Raw genomic sequence first — 18,916 nt, 5'->3', positions numbered from 1 at the left:
CCAAAACGCTCCCAATCACGCCCTGAGTGGAAACTCAATGGAAATAGAAAGTGATATGCTTTAACTAAAATTAGTTCATAAAAATTGAATAACACTATTATGAAGAATAACTTTTTTTGTTGTTGTTGAACTAGTTCATGTGATAATGCTATGAAGACTAATCAAGAATCAAACCTATGACATCCATGACAAGCGCAAACAACGCACGAGTCCAAAAAAACTCGTTATGATTAGCTTCATTTCCTTGTATTTTCTAGTTAGATATTGAATACTCTTAAATAACTATTTGATATTTATTTCCTTTATATACTTCCCTTTATGTTTAACTGTTTGTACTAAAGTGGAGGAATGCCCTACTAATTGAAGGGATTGCTTATGAATGCAGCACCCTTAGCAAGGAAAAAACATTACAATTAATGAATAGTACACTTTTGTGAGACAAAACAAATTTTCTAATAAATTAATAGGTTTTATAGGTCGTTTTAGGTGCATCCTTATAACAATAATACACTTTCTTTTAAAAAAAGTATAGCATACAAAACTTATTCGAGGTTTAAATTATTGCTTACAACTAGATTTAAATGATAAGATTAAAACGACATTTCATCTTTTGCTATCTCAACCATATTTAACTTTTCATTATTTATAATCTTGCTATCATTATCATATGGTTAAATTATTCTACAAAGACTAACAAAAATAGTCATAGTTGATTAACATGTGTTAAGTGGGGGCCAAATGTAAAAGGGTATAAAAATAATAGTTATATTTTCTCTCTTCATATGCAAGTCACATGTCAATTCCCTTATCATTTTAAAACGTACATAACTTTTTCATGCAACATTATTTTTTTAAAAATATTTCACCATAATAACAAGCGTTTTTTATCTTTAATATGAGTATTGACTTTGTTATATAAAAATTAAAGAAAAAATTTAGGTCATTGTGTCTTTGTGTCTTTTCGTCATTGTGTCTTTCTGTTTGTCATTGTGTTTATTTTCGTCATTGTGTCTTTCAAATCATCATTATGTTTTTTTAAATGCTAATAATACGATTGTGTAATAATAATACGCAAATATAATGATAAAATAATAACAAATTATCTAATACATAAAACACAATAATTAATACATATTACACAATTACATGAAACGTAATACATAATGGTGAATACATATAACACAATGACCTGAAACATAAAACACAATGGTGAATACATATAACACAATGACCTGAAACGTAAAACACAATGAAAACTACATATTACGCAATGACATGAACATAATACACAATGACTATAACACAATGATAAGTAGAAAGACAAATGATTAGCACAAAGACACAATGAAAAACAAAAAGACACAATGACGTAATCTTTGTTTTAATTGTTATCTTTAATATGAGTATCAATTGTTAACACAATGACCAAAATCTATAACACAATGCATAGAAAAACCCAATTAAAAATAATAATGAACAACCAATAACACAATATAAAAAACCTACTATTTTTTTATTTTATATAACAATATAATACTTATATTAAAGATAAAAAAACGCTTGTTATTATGGTGATTTTTTTTTTAAAAAATAATGTTGCATGAAAAATCTATAACACAATGACCAAAATCTATAACACAATGCATAGAAAAACCCAATTAAAAATCATAATGAACAACCAATAACACAATATAAAAAACCTACTATTTTTTTATTTTATATAACAATATGATACTTATATTAAAGATAAAAAAACGCTTTTATTATGGTGAATTTTTTTTAAAAAAATAATGTTGCATGAAAAAGTTATTAACGTTTTAAAATGATGGGGAAATTGACATGTGCATTGCATGTGGAAAGAGAAAGTTAACAAAAGTAGGCTATTACCTTTATGCCCTTTTCATCAATTTATTTTTTTAAATTAATCTCCATCATTCAAGTTTAAGATCAGTGGATTAGAATTTTTCCTCACCATTCTCATTTTTGTTGTCCTTTGTATTTTAATTTTACCCTAGTATCACATTCACATCATGATACCATTAAATTTATGTGATTATTGGTTAATTACGAGTATTTACTACTTCTTATGAAAAGTTATTATATATATATATATATATATATATATGTATGTGATTTTACCACATGTAAGTGTTCAGGCCAGTAGTCGAGATACCCAAATAACATCAAAAGTAGAAAAACAATCACCCAAACTCAATGTTTTAAAAACCGGTTTTTTACTCGTATCGGATTGTGTTAAAAAATAGTACAATCGGTTGAACTGAGTTATACCGGGAGATTCAACCGGTTGAATAGTTTACTTTATAATTTCCTATAAATGTAACTCCAAAATAACCTAAAAGTCAATGATTCCATAACAAAAAATAATCCAAAAGTTAATCCATATTAAAAAAAATAATTCAAAAGTACTTAATTTTAAAAAACTAATCCTAAAGTTTACACGTTTAATGTTAATTGTTGGGTTAAAAGTAATTTTGATAAAATATGGGCCGCAAATATAAAATATTTCTCGGAATTAAAACCGGTTTGCCGGTATAAACCGGTATTTTAGAAAAAAACCGCCGGTACAATGTTTTAGCAAACCGGTCAAAAATACCGGGCTCAAAATATCGGACTGTTGTGCGAATTCGGTTAAACCAGTTCAACCGGCCGGTTTAAACCAATTTTTTAAAACACTGCCCAAACTTACCCATCTCTAAAGCCACAAGTCAGGTCAAGTTTGAGATTAAAGGCTTGTTTAATACAGAACGGTAAGATTAATGATAAACGGATCAAAGACCTGCATGATTCAGCCCACATCAACAAAGGCTCAAAATATATTAGATCCATTTAATGTAAGAATGATAAAACAAACAATACAACAAACCAAAACCTTAACCATTCATCAACATCAATCTCACTTATGACAAACTTATTGATGAGGCAATTCGTTCATTTGTCATCAATTATTGAATTTGAGCCTTGGCTTTGTTGGCCCCTTTTTTGTACTCCCTCCATCCCATTAAAGGTGTTTATATTTTCTTTTTTATTATTCTTATTATAAATGTCTACTTTCAAAAGTTATTAGTTAATTTTCAAGTTTACCCTTAAACACACTTTCAATTTCCCAGGGTATTATTGTCATTTAGTGAACAAAAGAGTAATCATTCAATCTATCTTGAACATTGTATTTTCAAATCATGACATTTAAATAGGAACGAAGGGAGTATTACTTTTAAGAAGTCTGTTTGGTCAAGTGGCTTGGCATTCTTGGTGGCATGAACTTGTGCTAGGCTCTTGTAATTTGTTGTTGTCTCCGCAATAAACGCTAAGGCTTTGTCTGTAAGCTTTCTCGGAAACTTAGCAGGATTACCTCCCCATACCTGTCGCCACATCCCCAAATCTTAACGTGTTTTGGCCCATTTATGTTCAATCCCTAACAAGTTATGCCCATTATATATATAGATAAAGATCAAATGATGGTGCCATAGCTAAACCCATTGTTTTATATTTATGATTTAGTTTCATCACCTATACAAGTTTGTTAGTGATTGTGTGTTGGCTAAAGTGTGTCCTACTAACTTCTTTATGGTTAAGCTACCAGGGTTTGAATCCCCTTGGTTGCTCATTTGCATCATTATTTTTTTCAATCAAGATTTTTTTCAAGGTCTTTTTTTAAGTTTAATAATTTAAGGAAATTGAGTTTTAGATTTAATTCCGGTATAGTAACGAATTTAAGCGACACCAATTAAAAAAGCAACGCATCATCACCGCAACACCCATGTTATTGTTTATTTAGTTTCGGTTTGGTACCGTAACAAACTTAGCCAATAACGAAATTATTTTTTAGGTTTATTTCTTGTACGATAACGAACCTAATCGTTACCGACCGAATGCATGTCGACTTGCCGCTGCAATGCCCGTGTTTATTTTGTTTTTTGTTTTTGTTTTAAATATGTCAATTTTTCGAAATTATTTTTCGGGTTTAGTTCCAACGTTGTGGCGAACCTATAGATACCGACCGAATTTTTGTCACAACGCCTGTAATTTGCTAACCAAATAAATGTCGTTTTACTTATATTATTTTTTGTATCATAAGCTATACGTTACTAACTTATTTTTCTATCAGATACCGACCATATATATGCCGTTTTCATCATAAGTTGTACGTGTGCTGACACTATTTTGAGCGTTCACATATAATTTTTTGATCTAGTGCAGGTGTCGTGACGAACTTAACCGATACCAACAGAATTTGCTTCAAGCCGCCACCACACCGCGACGGGTTTAAACCTAGTTTATATTTAATCTCTAATGGCTTTGGCCCATTCATGTTCAATCTCTAATGCCTTCATTCCTTAACACCTTGGAATCTTGATGCAATGCATCTAGTTAATTTCCGATGAAGTTTTAAACTTTTGAAAGCTTGGAAAATGGCACGCTTTCATGTTCAAGGTGAGGTTATCAAAGGTTGCTTTTATTACACCATTGAATTGTAATATTTTCTCAAATTTTTTTATTATAATCATTATATTTCCGAAGAGATGAGTCGAATCAGGTACCAGATCTTGACACTTATTTGAAGAGGAATCTAATTTGTTGAGTACATGCTTTGACTAGACCTAAATTCACGTCTAAAAAAACACCTGTTTTGTCTTGATTACTACTTTTTTCACATGTGAAAAAGCTTGTTCGATTATTTTCTAGTTACAAGAATATAAATGTCTAAATATAACAATGAAACAATACATAAAAATCAGAACCTTGTTTGTCTATATGAAAAGCAAGAAAGATTAACCTCACAAAAGTTAATATCTTAAAAGAATCATAAGTTCATAACCACTTCACAAAATGGTATAACATTGATTGGATTTCTTTGCTTGCTGGTAGAACATCTGTTTCAAAACCAACAAGTAGTTTTCTATTATTATCTCCGGTTTTCGATAACCACGTGGCATTAATAATATGCAGTTTAACGCGAAAGCACGCACCTGTGAAGCTGCACTGAGATCTGAACTCTTCTTGATTAAACTGTCAAGCTTTTCGGCTCTTTCAAGAACGCTATCGATTGTTTTATGATGTAAACAACAATTAGATATCATTTATCACCCCGATAGGCCCGAATTTTTATTTTTTTTAATAAATTTATATATTTTTATTTTTTTTTTAAATATATGTATTCTTAATGGTTAAATTCAATTACTCAACTATATTAAGCCCATTTAAAAATTTAATTATTTGAACCCAATAAAAATCTCTTTTACTTAAGGCCTAAATTTTTTTCACCTTCGGCCCAAATAATTTTAACAATTCTCAGAGACAGCCCTGTTTGACATCAACACAATTTGACCACCATACTGTTTTGACTTGATCCCATTTCGACATGTTACCTGATCCATTCATTTTGCCAAGCTTAGACAGAACCTAAGTCCTACAAGTTTGGTTTCTGACAGATCAAAGTTTTTTTCCCCTCTTTATCAGATGTGATAAGTAATTGTGTTCATTATTAAGACGTACTTGAAACGAGAATTGCTTTTAAATGGTGTGTTGGGAGAAATCAAACCAAAGAAATATAAATGGTTTTATTTTTTATATTTACTAGGCAAAACAAATTAAAAAAAATAAATGATTATATATTTATGGTTGCGAACGTACATGGGGTTTGAAACCAAGGAAACTAGCATGATATGAAGAGAGGAGTGAAACACAACATAACATTCTTACATAGCTTTCTCGTGCACAGTAAGTTTATAGAGATGTTTACATCTGTAAACAAACATAACCTTTTTTTAAAGACCAGATATATTTAAAAGAAAATAACATAAGAGCAACTCACAAGGAGAAAGGAGCTCAACGTACAAACAAAAGGAACAAACATGACTAATATAATTGCTCTTATAAAACTGTGCTAATAAAAGCTTATTACTACAAGAGCTTGGTGATATTGTTGTTTGGAGTGGGGTTTTAAATGATTAACGCATGATATACATAAATCAAGCATTATCATGATACATTTTAAGGGATGAACGAGGGGCGAGAAGGACCTTCAATGGCGTTGCTTTGCTGGTACTTATTCCCGAGCTTTCACTCATATCAATTGGTTCATTCGATGGTTTGTGTATCACAAATTGTTCGAATCACACATGTGCTAATGTTAGAGGTAAAGTATTTAAGGCAAAGAAAACACCAGGGCATATTCTTCTACCACCACCAAACGGAAGGAGTTTAAAATGTTTTCCTTTTGGATCTAAATCCTTTTGATTAGTCAAGAATCTTTCTGGCTTAAATTCACAAGGATCTGACCATATATTTGGATCTCGATGGATTTTCCAAAGATTTGTTAATAAACGCGTGCCTTTCGAGATATCGTAACCACTAACGATGCAATCCTCCGTGGACTCATGAGGAACGGAGAGAGGTCCAGCTGGGTGCAAACACAATGTTTCTTTGATAATGGCGTCGAGGTAACCTAAGTTCCTTATGTCGGACTCCTCCACCGGTCCGTCTCTTCCAACTTGTTCATCAATTTCATCTTGGGCGATTTTTAATGCCTCTGGATTATTTAGTAGCAAAGATAAAGCCCACGTTAAAGTCGAAGATGTAGTGTCCGAGCCAGCAATTATTATATTCTGCACAATTGTGTATGTGGTCGGATTCGATTATAAGCAACACAGGATTATCTTAAGCAAATAGTTAGGGTGAGGTTTATTCCAAAATAATAATAATAATAATAATAATAATAATAATAATAATAATAATAAATGCCAAAATCGTTTAATTTTTTTTGAAGGAAAATTGGATTTTAATTATCCAAACTATTGACTATTGGCAAATAATAATCACAACTAACAATCTAACTAGTAGTCCCAACTTTCAACTTTATTACCAATAACAATTCCTATACCAACAAAACGTTAACTTCGTTAAATCAGATGATGTGGCGTGTAATGTGGCAATCACATGACAATGACTTAGATCTTTTTGTATATCAACTTTCAATTTTCCTTTTTTTAATTAATAGCTCTTACTTTTTTTTTTCTATAAATTTTTAGTATTTACTATGGGTGTGCATGAAACCTAAAAACCGATCCGGAACGGAAAAAACTGAAGTGAAATAACCAAATTCCAAACAAGAATGATCGTTTTGTTATATTATAAAAACCAAACTTTTTGTTAGGTTTTGATTTTGCATGCAACTAAAACTTAAAATACCAAACCAAACCTAGTGTATGGAGTTTTGTTTTTTAATTTTGAATATAGATAATTTATAACAATTTAATAAAGAGTATAAACTAAGTATTTAACCTCAAATGTATATCAATTGATTATTACAAGAAGATTTAGGTACAAATTCATTAAATTTGGGCGGCTTGTTTCTTGGTCCAAATATTTCAAACCCAAATAACAAAATTATATAATCAAAACCAAACTGAAACCAAATCAAAAAGTAGAAAAGAAAAAAACGAACCAAATAATTAAAAAAAGATCAGAAATTAAACTTTTGGTTTTTATTCAGAATTAGCCAAAACCCCAATCCATGTACACCCATACTCTTTACATATATCTTGTTTAAATAAAAACCATTAGTCTGATACGTACGCTAATATATCTTCTTTTAACTTTAAAAGTTTGTCCACGCATGTGTAGGTCACTTGCAACTAATATAATCTACACATGACTTTTACATATGTAATTGTGTATATTTTTATAAATAAACGAAATTTACTCTATATTGCTTTTGAATTCTATAGATGAATAAATATACATTTCTAACTGTTTATATGTTATACGGTTTTTAAATTGAAAAAGATAAATAATTCACTTTGTGTTTATATATAAAAAATTAATCTATTTTGTTCTCTGCTAAAGCCTTCCCTAAAGAGATGTAATTATATTTGTTCGTACGATCTTGGCTTAGTGGTAAAGGTGTATACCTTATAATCAAATTGTTGTGGATAATAGTTTCACTTAAGACAAAAGATGAAATAGGTAGAAAAATTAGCGGTTCAAAAAAAAAATTATATATGCAGTAACTGATGAAGGTTAAATGAGTTTACCAGACATGTGGCTTTGATAACTATATCATGATCATAACTTGCAAAATCCTCTTTAGATGCATCTTGGAGAACAGAAATTAACACATCCATGAAAACTTGATCCCTTTGTACCTCACTCTTTCGCTTCTTTAACCATCCTTCAAGGATGTTGTCCATTTCTTTACTTGTCATCTTCATTTCTTTCTCATATCCTCCCAAGTCTAAACCACCAGTAAATGGTATGAAATCCGACACCACAAACACGCCTAACAACTCCATGAATCTCCTTCTTCATCGTTGACCTGGAATCTCTTCCCTGAAATAATCCTAACTATAACATTGAACACCAAATTCCCAAACCATTGTTTCATATCCACCTTTACCATATTATCTGAACCTTCATTATCTTTGTTCATTAGCCACGTGCCATAGATATCCATAACAGACGCTCTAACTTCTGAAACTTGAACATGTCCTAGCATCTCAACTCGTTTTTGAGAGAGAATCTCGAGCATAATAATCTTGCGAACTTTTCGCCAGTAATCCCCATATGGTGCAAGGCCGAAGAAGGCATAGTTATAGCTACCTCTCCACTGCTCACAACCAAAACATTGTGAACACCGAGCTTGATGGTAAAGATAGGGCTGTATTCATCTGCCATGTCACCTAAAACATGTTGAGGTAGTCGAGATCCGCGTAGAAGGTGCAGGTGTCCGATTATAGGCCATGCACCCTTTGCTTGAGGTGCAACTCGGTTCTTCACCTTTAAACTCCTCAAGATCTGCAGTAGGGAACCTATTACAAAAACAACAAGAATGGATGTTATCATTGGTGAAAATGAAAGTATACAGAAAGTGAGTTATGAGAGTGACTGTTATATAAGCAACCATTTATCTGTTTTCTTATCAAGTTACTGTTATCTTAGATTTTTATCATCAGCGGACGGTACTTGTTTTGCTGTATAAATATTTCCTTTTATCTAACACTCTGTACTTTCGCTAGTAACAAAATTAATAATAAAAACATGAGTATAACATATTAACATAATCGCCCCACGCTCATGGCCTGCCTCACTGACTTGCCCAAAAAGCCCCAATGAGGAGGAAGAAGAGTTTTAAAAAGGACGGTGTAATAGAAGATAATATTCAATTTTGAAATATAGTCATTTGTGGAAGACCCAACTAATGGAAAAGCAAGAAAAAAAAAAGAATCATAAATGTTGGGAGTTAAAGGACCGCACCTTTTGCTTTGGAATTATTAAAACTTTAATTTATTTCCTTGAAACCGAACCTTCTCATTTACATTTATTAAAAACTAGTTTTTACCCGGTGCATTGCGCCGGACGGGTTGGTAAATCCAAGCGTTGGTAAAACACAAACATTATCGGTCTTAAGTGTTGAGGCGGTAAGTTGACGTGAATTCAGCCGGTTTCTGTTACGTTTGTTATTGTACGGAAACTAAAACAAAAAAGTAATAAAAATTGAGATGGACCAACTAGGTGGTGTCGGCCGGTAAAACTCGAATGTTGGTAAAACCTGAGCGTTGTTGGTCCCTGGCGGTAATTCTATGCAAATTAGGTTGGTTTTTTCACGTTCGTTACGAAACCGGACAAACAAAAAGGAATTGGCATCCGGTTGGTTTCGTTACGTTCGTTACGGTACTAGAACTAAAACAAAATACGGTAAGCCTATACAAATTAGGTCAGTTTTTGGCACGTTCGTTACGGTATGTCGGTGTCGGAACTAAAATAATACAAATAAAAAAACATAACAAAAATAATTAGAAATATATAATTATTAAACTTTAAAACCAAGGGGCAAAACCCAAAAAAGAAAATATATATTAAAAAACGTGGCCCCATGGCATCCTGTCAAGTGGACCAATGATCTTTTATCGTCACCAAAGTTTTCTTTTATATATATAGAAACTAGTTTTTTCTACCCGGCGTGTTGCGCCGGGTAGCCGGCAAAACCTAGTGTTGAAACACGCACGTTGGTACAACCCGAGCGTTACGACGATGAGTCGACACGAATTCAGTCCGTATCGGTTGTGTTCGTTATGATATAGATACCACTGGTTAAATTTGAGCGTTAAAACCCAAAAAATTACTTCGTCCAATTAACATAAAAAAACATTAACATATAAGAAAACAAAATATTTAACACAATGTTACTTCCTACAGAAGACATTACTTATTATAATTGCATATGACCAGCTTGTCAACATTGGTCCCTCAAGTTCGCCAACTTGTGACTTAGAGTCCAAAATTACTTCCAACAATCGCCCCATAATTTCCGACTCGAAATAGGTGGTTCTTCAACCCGAGCATGTCTCTTTTGCCCTGTCTTATTTGAACAACAATCTTTACCTTCTTGGCTTTCACAAACATCTCGATCTTCGTCTTGGTCTTGACTTCTTGGAACTTCTCTTGATCCACAACTATGTTCCTTCGGATCTCCCGAACTCGACTACCTCTGTGACCCTGTCCCCGGCCATTCACTCGGTCGTATGAACTCGCATAACCACTTGTTATGGTCATAATAGTGTAAGGACTAGAGTTGTCATTAGTAATAATATAGGGGTCAAATGTAAAGATTAGTTATTTGTACTTAATCAGTTGGGTCGTTAATGAAAGGTATCAATTAGTTGAATGAACATTCTTTTTTTAGTTTCTTCTCTCTAATTCTCTCAATCAATTCTGCACGTATTAATGGTATCAGAGTGTCAATTATCGGCTCTTGATTACCGGCGTAATTCTATCTTCAGAGTTTTCTGATTCCCTCAGAAACACTCTCAGGCAATAGTTACCACCGCAAGACGACCTTGATAACACCAATTCCCAGTAGCGTTTTGCAGCCACAACAATCTTTATTAGGCGGCAATAATTAGGGAACGATTAACAGTGACAAAAGATCAAATTCATACAGCAATTCACGACAACGATTGATGGCGACCACTAATTCAAGACGCAATGGACTTCTTCTACAATTAATGGCGACAGTGGAAAGGATGGAACACAACTTTGCAGAGATGGGATCGATGACGAAGGAAATGGTTAGTAACCTGAAGTCTTTGAGTTTGGAAAACAATTCATCACCAGAGTCTATATTAGAGGCATCCAACAAGACTGATGAAACTGAAGTAACAACAAATCAATCGAACCTAGAAGTCGAGATCAATCAATCAACACAAGATATCACCACCAAGAAGTCAGACCAACCGAACCAGGGGATCAAACAATTGTGCAAGATTGGTGAAATTGAAGTGACAATCAATCAAGAGAATAAGTTGGTTGTAAGTGATTTTATTTTTCAATATCCTAATAGTTCTGTTATCATTCTTGATAAAAAGAAAGGTTTTGGGTTACAATGTTATTCACAATCCATGCACGTTAGTTGTGCACCCAAGGTGTTTGATGAAATGCCTAAAAGGGTTGGAAGTGAGATTTTAAGTTTCAGGTATTGGTAATCATATAGTTGAACCTGTTTACAGTTTAAAAACCCAATTTCAAGAATCTATTAAAAGTGATGGAACTGGTATTGAGTTGATACTTATGAAAACACGTGAATGGAAACCGGGTTGGTGATGTCGGATTGATACGAATTGGGCAAACCGGATGATGAAAGGCATATATTTTGTCATCAATAATGTTGTAACTCTTGAGAGTGGTTATGGGCTACCACCATCATGTTCGTCATGTGCTCAATTGATAGGTTTTAGACAGGAAGGTACTGTTGTTAAGGTATTAGATAAAGATAAGGACACAAAAGTGGTCATATTTCTAAAGACAAATGACAAGAAGGCTGATAAGAGTGAAGTTATGGTGGGAAATTGTTGTCTTTCTTTTGGGAAAATTAATGACCTTGAGGTGACTACTTCGATCAAAGATAAGAAAACAAGGTAGTTAGGTGCTGAATTGGTAGTTTTTGAAACTTTTGATTGGAGACTGGGTTGGAAAAGTTTAGTGAAAAATTGGCGCGAAGCTCGATTTAATTCGAATGAATATATTACCAACAATAAGGTGGATGAATACAAGTTGAAGATTTGTGGAGATAGGGTGGAACTTGTAGCTAAAAGATCATTTTTGGGTGCTAATTCTAGTGATAAAAAGGAAACAAAAATGGAAAGTGAGAGGGTTTTAGTACCATTGTTACTTGAACACTTTATTGGGTTTGTTGTTGACCAGCTTGCCCAAGATTAAAGAAATTTGAATTAAGTTTTGAGAAAAGTGGAAGTGAAAATTGCAACTTAACAAAAATTTCTTGTTTTAGAATCCGAGTTAGTCAACTAAAGGTTGTTGGTTGTCATTTGGGAGGAAAACAGATCGTATTAAAAAAATAAAGAAATGGTGCATAAGTGGCACAAATGGAAATCTAAACAGTTGTTTCCCATTATGTGCAAGAAGGTTTGTTATGTGAAAATGAAGGCAACAGGGTATGTATGGCATAGATGGAAAGCTAGACCAATGTTCTCATTATGATCATAAAAGGTTGTTTACACTGAGAAGAACATTGAACTTCCTGCTCAATGATTAAAGGGTGACAAAGTATTTTATCCGGTAGCAAACATATTATGAGAAACGGAACATTTGCATCAGTTGAAGGTAGTTTGTGTGCTGGTCCACATGGGGGTAATAAATTATTAGTAGCATTGTTAGTGGAAGTACACATATGGCCATATCGGGCATTGTTATCAAGTTTTGATGGAAATGATATGCATGTATGGAGGATTTGTAACTTTGGAGGAGCTGCAAATGTCTGCAACAACTTTGTTCTCATAGTTTTTTCTTTTTTCTATCTTTTTTTGTTTTCTTTTTAATATTTTTTTTTTCTTCTAGCAGCTTGATTCTTGAGGTCAAGAATCTTTTATGGGGGGAGTATTGTTATGGTCATAATAGTGTAAGGACTAGAGCTGTCATTAGTAATAATATAGGGGTCAAATGTAAAGATTAGTTATGTACTTAATCAGTTGGGTCGTTAATGAAAGGTATCGATTAGTTGAATGAACATTCTTTCTTAGTTTCTTCTCTCTAATTCTCTCTATCAATTTTGCACGTATCACCACTCCTTTGGCTGCAATCTCGGTCATCTAATCGAGCGAAAAATAATCTTCTTTGATCTTCTTTAGTTCCCAAATCAAAACACGAGCACATCTTTCAAATCAAAATCTTGGTCAGAACATAACTCGTTCAACCCGTATAAAAATAAACTTTTAATCGACTCGTTTATCTAACCCAAGCTTCGGTGTCAACCTAAACTTGTTGAGCCAATAAAGAAAAAAAAAGAATTGCCTTGTTTTTCTTTGAAGTTCTCGTCACCAAAACAGGAATCAAACCAGCTTTTGACCATTCAACAAAACAACCAATCAAACTTAATCTATACTCCTTTTCACAACAAATATCGATGCAACCAAAATATATATAGAGAACGACCCTCTTCGATTAATCACAAAACCCAAGAACCACGTAAACAGAAACCAAGAACTCACGATCTAAGGTGGAAAAACAGCAACGCTGTCGTCTTACGAGTCACCCTTAGCCCGTCGTCGACCCCCCCTGTCTCGATCACCGACCTTGCCACGATTATTCTATCACACTGTGACCGAACCCTCCTAATCAATCACGATTTTGATTGATGTCTTGAGCCTTCGGTCTCCTCCTTATCAATCACGACTTTGATCGATAAACACCAAGAGCATAACCGCTCTGATACCAATTCATGTCCCAGATCGATAATCAAAAACAAAGTAAACGAATAACTCTGGTTTATATTAATCAGAAAATCTCACTCAAAAAACTGATTACAATACCTCAAACCCTAACTCGGTTTTACACTTGATGAACCCTTACTCGGTTACATTTAGATGAACCCTAACTTGGTTACATCCTATGTGCGTCTCTAGAAGAACCCTAACTCGGTTGCATCTCACACCACACATTCTATAATGTCTAGCATATTTTTATTTATATAGACTAACATAGCTTGCTACCTAAGACATTATCTATTATAATTACATATGACCAGCTTGTCAACATTGGTCCCTCAAGTTCACTAACTTGTGACTTAGAGTCCGAAATTACTTCCAACAAACTTGAGTTTTCACTGGAGAACCTAAGCCTCATACCACTAGGCCATAAGTGGGAGATAGTATTAGACCGTTTTAGATGCATCTTTGAAACGAGTTTAAAAACACCTTTACAGTCAACAGTAACTTTGAGAAAGAATTTAACTTTCTGCTTTATAGTACGCTTTCTTTAAAAAAAAGTGAAGTATACAAAACTTAATCGAGATTTAAAATTATATCTTAAACAATAAGATTAAACTTGACAACAACATTTCATCTTTTGGTAACCTCAACCGTATTTAACTTATCATTAATTATAATCTATCACGTCAAACTGAACTATTACTTTATGTGATTACTGGTTATGAATACGCTTCTTACTAACATTGCTTTTTATTAGATCTTACCCCATATATGTGACCCATTTAGACCTGTAGTCCAGGCATGCCCAACCCATCTCTAAAGCCACGAGTCGGGTCAAGATTATGGTCAAGTTTGAGATCAAAGGCTTGTTTAACAGAGATAGTAAGGTTAATGATAAACGGATCAAAGACCTGTATGATTCAAATATATATAATTCCAATTCAGCCCACATCAACAAAGGCTCAAAATATATAAGATCCATTCAACGTAAGAATGATAAAAACAAACAATTCATACAAATGTTATCGTGTTTCGGCCACAGGTTAGGTCCATTTATGTGCAATCTCTTAATGGGTTTGGTTGGCCCATTTATAATCGATCTCTAGCGGGTTTGGCCCATTTCTCTAGCAGGTTTGGCACATTTATGTTTCATCTCTAACGGGTTCGGCCCATTTATGTTTAATCTCTAGCGGTTTGTCCCATTTATGGTCAATATCTAACGGAATTGGCCCATTTATGATTAATCTCTTTGTTATCTTATTGGGTTTGGCACCAATTCTAGCGAATTTGCCCTCCATTTAGGTTTAATCTCTTAACGGGTTTGGCCCATTTGTGTTTAATCGCTCAATAATAAATTAAACATATTGGTCATTAATTAAATGGTTGAGGCCACCATTAGGTGGGCTTTGTCCGACACCATGACTTCCGTAAGATTGAACACAAACTATATGTTTGATAAACTTTAAAGACAAGAATTGCTTTAGTGCACAAGTTCCTTTAACACAAACTGTATGTTTGATAAACTTTAAGCATATCCTTGCAGAGACACTGATGTGAACAATATATGTGAGCAAACGATTCAGAAGAGAACTTGCGAGGGATCCGAAGCAGCTTGCTTGCAATTCAAACTTGTGCAGATGTGCGACACTAGCAACAGAACCGACAAATCAGTGAATGAATAGGACGGACACATTTTGTGAACGATATTTGATAAAGGTCACCAAATAGAACCTACTAGCTGAGCCTCGTGAAAAAAGCGTAAAACAGTTCACAAACATACCGCAAGTGCAATGTCAACCTAAGGTCAAAAATGAACGAATATAACAATAGCAATAAGTCAATAACCTTTATTACACTTGTGCCATGACCTTCTACAAAAAGAATAAGTAGCTACCATAAGGACTTTCTAAACTTGGACTTCATCACACCAAACAATCCAACCGACGGCTTGGAACACGTTTTAACGTTACTGCTTGTGCTTTTAAGGTTGCCACTTGTGCTTTGGGAGCTGTTGGAAAGGCTACATGCTAGAGAAGAATCACCAGAAACATTATTTAGTAACCCGAGCAACTCAACCGACAACAACTTACACTTACAACTTCCATTTCCTGATAAATGAACCAATGATGAAACAATAGCATCTTGCATCAAAATGTCACGCACTTCGTCACGTTGGTAATATAAGGAAAGTAGAATCTCAAGCGCGTGTTCTTGTTCTTCAACCTTTATACCTAATTCTAGAAGCTCTCCAATAGATGCTATACAGCTCTCATTTTCAACAAAATGAGCCGCAGCTTCTTCAATGGCACAAAGGTTTTCAAAGATTTTGACAATGTAACCAGACAGCAAAAGTTCATCCAAAAATGGAACTAAATGTTGAATGAATCCTAGGTAGATCATGTGGTGTCCTAGATCCTCGTGAGCCGAAAGATTGCAAAGTACTCGTAAGCCCACCTTGTGGTGTTCGCTCTTTTGGTTTTTCATCACTTCTAGAAGGAATAATAGAACGCCAGATGTCACAAATTCCCTGGTGTAATGCTGTTGACACGAGAGCACTTCTAGAACTAATAAGGCTTCTTCGGTTATATCTGAATCCAGATATAACGAGAGGTCGCTCATTACACCTTTTGGTAAACGTGGTATGTCGGTTCTGTATGATGTCATGGGAATCAAGTTAGTGAAATTTACTATAAACATATATAACAAAGTAACAGTTAAGCGATTACCTGCAATTTTTCAAGAACACTAAAAGCAACTCCACTCCATGTCTTTTAGCTCCCGAGTCACCTAACCGGTAAGCCTCTTTTAAAAACTTAAAAACTGGGCTAATGTAACTTGTAGACACAAAAAGATGAGATTCTTGATCATCTTTCACCTGATTCTTCACATCTTCTACCGCCTTACGCCTTGCAGCCCAAGGAAGCACGGAAAGATTCCCAAGTAAGAACACGTTTGACCCCACAGGATTACAATCATACCCCTTGAAATTTTCTTGAATCTCACCAAGCCCATCTTCGGTTCCAGCATCCGATGACACAAGTGAAACATGATCCACTTGGAGATTTAAATCACCTAAAGAACTATTGAAACTTGGTATCGAGCTAGAACAAGAATGCACACTCAAGTGACGGATTTTAAACTTCACGGGTGTTTCAAGTGGATCAAGCACATCGTCTTCATCGCCATCAATGTTTTCTAGTTCTTGTTGGTTGGTTGATTTTCCATATTTTAGCACGAGATATAACAAATAGTTCAAGATTTTCTTTTTTGCAGGGTCCGTGTCCAAGATTTTGCTTAATAGCTTTCTTATGGCTCGTTTTTCTATCACGATTGCTAAAGGGGATGTAATGTGTAACCGAGAAGCTGCAAATTCGAAAGCTTTGAGTTCTTCAAGTTGAGCAAATTTTGAGGCTTTTATGTCTTGGTGGAGTAAAGCTAGTAAAACTTGGCCTGCTTCATCTTCTGAGGCATCCAAAGTAAAAGCTACACTTTTGATGTAATCAACAACATGGGATATCTGCTAGAATTAACAAAAATTGATCAACTTTTCTTTTATCTAAATTCACACCCCTAGTTAAATTGAATGAAAGTGATGTCATGGTGAACAACAAACCTTAGCAGCCAATTTTGGTTCCACCATGTTTTGAAGTTGGCCCAAACATAACTCCAAAGAATAACAAATTCTTTCACACCTCAAAATGATTTTCTGTCCACTAATTGCCTGAAAATAAGCTTAATCAAATCAAGAATAAATACAATTACAATATTAAGCGAATGAAGTGAGAAAATATACCAAGTAAAGTTTGCTAGACTCGGAACAATGGCGAAAAAGCAATTCGCACTTTTCCATGCACTTGTGCACTGAGCACAACGCTTGTAACCCTGGCTTGCATCGTGGTCGAGCAGACTCGAGTGCTTTAAATATTTTTGTTATTTTTTCTATAATCTTTTTAACTTCCAAACATGCCAAACGGTGCACCTGTTCATATGAAATATGTCCTAAAGTTAATAATGATGATAAAAGGTAAAAACATTGATGTGGGAACGGAGCAATCAAATGGCTCAATAACTCGACGATTCAAATCAAAAGCTTTAAGAAGCAAATGGTCCAAAAAATAAAAACCTTAAACGGTGTTTGTTTTATAAGTTAAAACTCAAAAACTGAGAACTAAACAACCATCAGCCATAACTTATACTAAACATATAAGAGATAAAACATAAAAGCTATAATTTCAATATTTAGAAGATAATCCTGCATTTGAATCTTAATATCAAAGTTAATTGTAGAGGTCAAACACACCGTTAAAGATTAAACTAGATGGCCAGTGAATCAAATATAGTGCTTACTTTACATGTAGTTGTTGTATATGTATGCTCCAGAAGAGTAACACCTTGCATATTAATTTCAACACAGCCCAACTTCCATCAAATTAATAACAGTGATAATGAGTATATAAGGAAGGGGTACGTGGATCACAACAGCGTGAATTAAAAAACAACGACGGCAATGGTGACGTGAAAGTAGAGTATGTACTACTACTAGCACAATTAAAAATGGAGTGAATCGGTGACTGTGAGATGAATGGCCGACCGGGTCAACTTATCCGACATTTTGTCGAGTTCCATTTGACTTCTGCTTTTTGACTGTGAGATGAATGGCCGACCGGGTCAACTTATCCGACATTTTGTGGAAGTTTGACGAGTTCCATTTGACTTCTGCTTTTTGTTATCTTCTCGCTTGCATGTTTCTGGCTTTATATTGTAACCGGCTAATAAATATTGCACCATATATACGCGGGTTGATTATTTGGTTTAATAGCGTTCTAGATTAATTAGTACGTCGCTTTTATACAGGCTTAAGTAATTATTTGTTTCGGGTGACGCAACTTCTTTCAATCACCCTAACGAATTTAATTTTTAATTTTTTTAGCTACCGTTTGAATCACTGATGTGCTAGTGGCTCACCCAATTATTTCCATTCTGCTCTCAGGAAGAAATGGAAACTCATTGTATATGAGAAACAACCTCTTCACCTTAACCAGTTGGAGTAATGATCGTTGCTCTAATTTTTAATTAAAAAATACTACTAAAATAAATTTAGCACAAATAAATAAAAAGTTCATTAAAAATAAAAATAGAATTACCAATTTCAAACAGAAAAAAAAAAGAAAATAATA

At 34.0% G+C, this 18,916-nt stretch overlaps 1 protein-coding gene and 1 pseudogene across 2 annotated transcripts; both read right to left on the bottom strand.

Annotated features, from left to right (window-relative positions):
• Positions 1-5,961: 5,961 nt before the first annotated feature.
• On the bottom strand, positions 5,962-10,572 carry LOC143609256 (cytochrome P450 CYP82D47 pseudogene; annotated as a pseudogene). Its single transcript, XR_013149389.1, has 3 exons — positions 10,305-10,572; positions 8,055-8,828; positions 5,962-6,626 (listed from the first exon to the last, which is right to left on the bottom strand). The product of XR_013149389.1 is annotated as a cytochrome P450 CYP82D47 pseudogene (transcript).
• A 5,035-nt stretch (positions 10,573-15,607) lies between these two features.
• Positions 15,608-18,176, bottom strand: LOC143608704 (U-box domain-containing protein 5-like). The gene is made up of 5 exons (XM_077083670.1): positions 18,087-18,176; positions 17,533-17,718; positions 17,353-17,460; positions 16,466-17,256; positions 15,608-16,389 (listed from the first exon to the last, which is right to left on the bottom strand). Exons 1-5 carry the CDS (start codon positions 18,135-18,137, stop codon positions 15,630-15,632), a joined length of 1,896 nt encoding a protein of 631 aa, XP_076939785.1. The 5' UTR covers positions 18,138-18,176; the 3' UTR covers positions 15,608-15,629.
• Between the last annotated feature and the right edge of the window lie 740 nt (positions 18,177-18,916).

Source organism: Bidens hawaiensis, unplaced genomic scaffold (assembly GCF_021521415.1).
Source record: "Bidens hawaiensis isolate Kalapana, Puna unplaced genomic scaffold, B.hawaiensis_p1.1 tig00002181_1, whole genome shotgun sequence".
Taxonomy (NCBI): domain Eukaryota; kingdom Viridiplantae; phylum Streptophyta; class Magnoliopsida; order Asterales; family Asteraceae; genus Bidens; species Bidens hawaiensis.
This window is presented reverse-complemented; position numbering and strand designations above follow the sequence as displayed.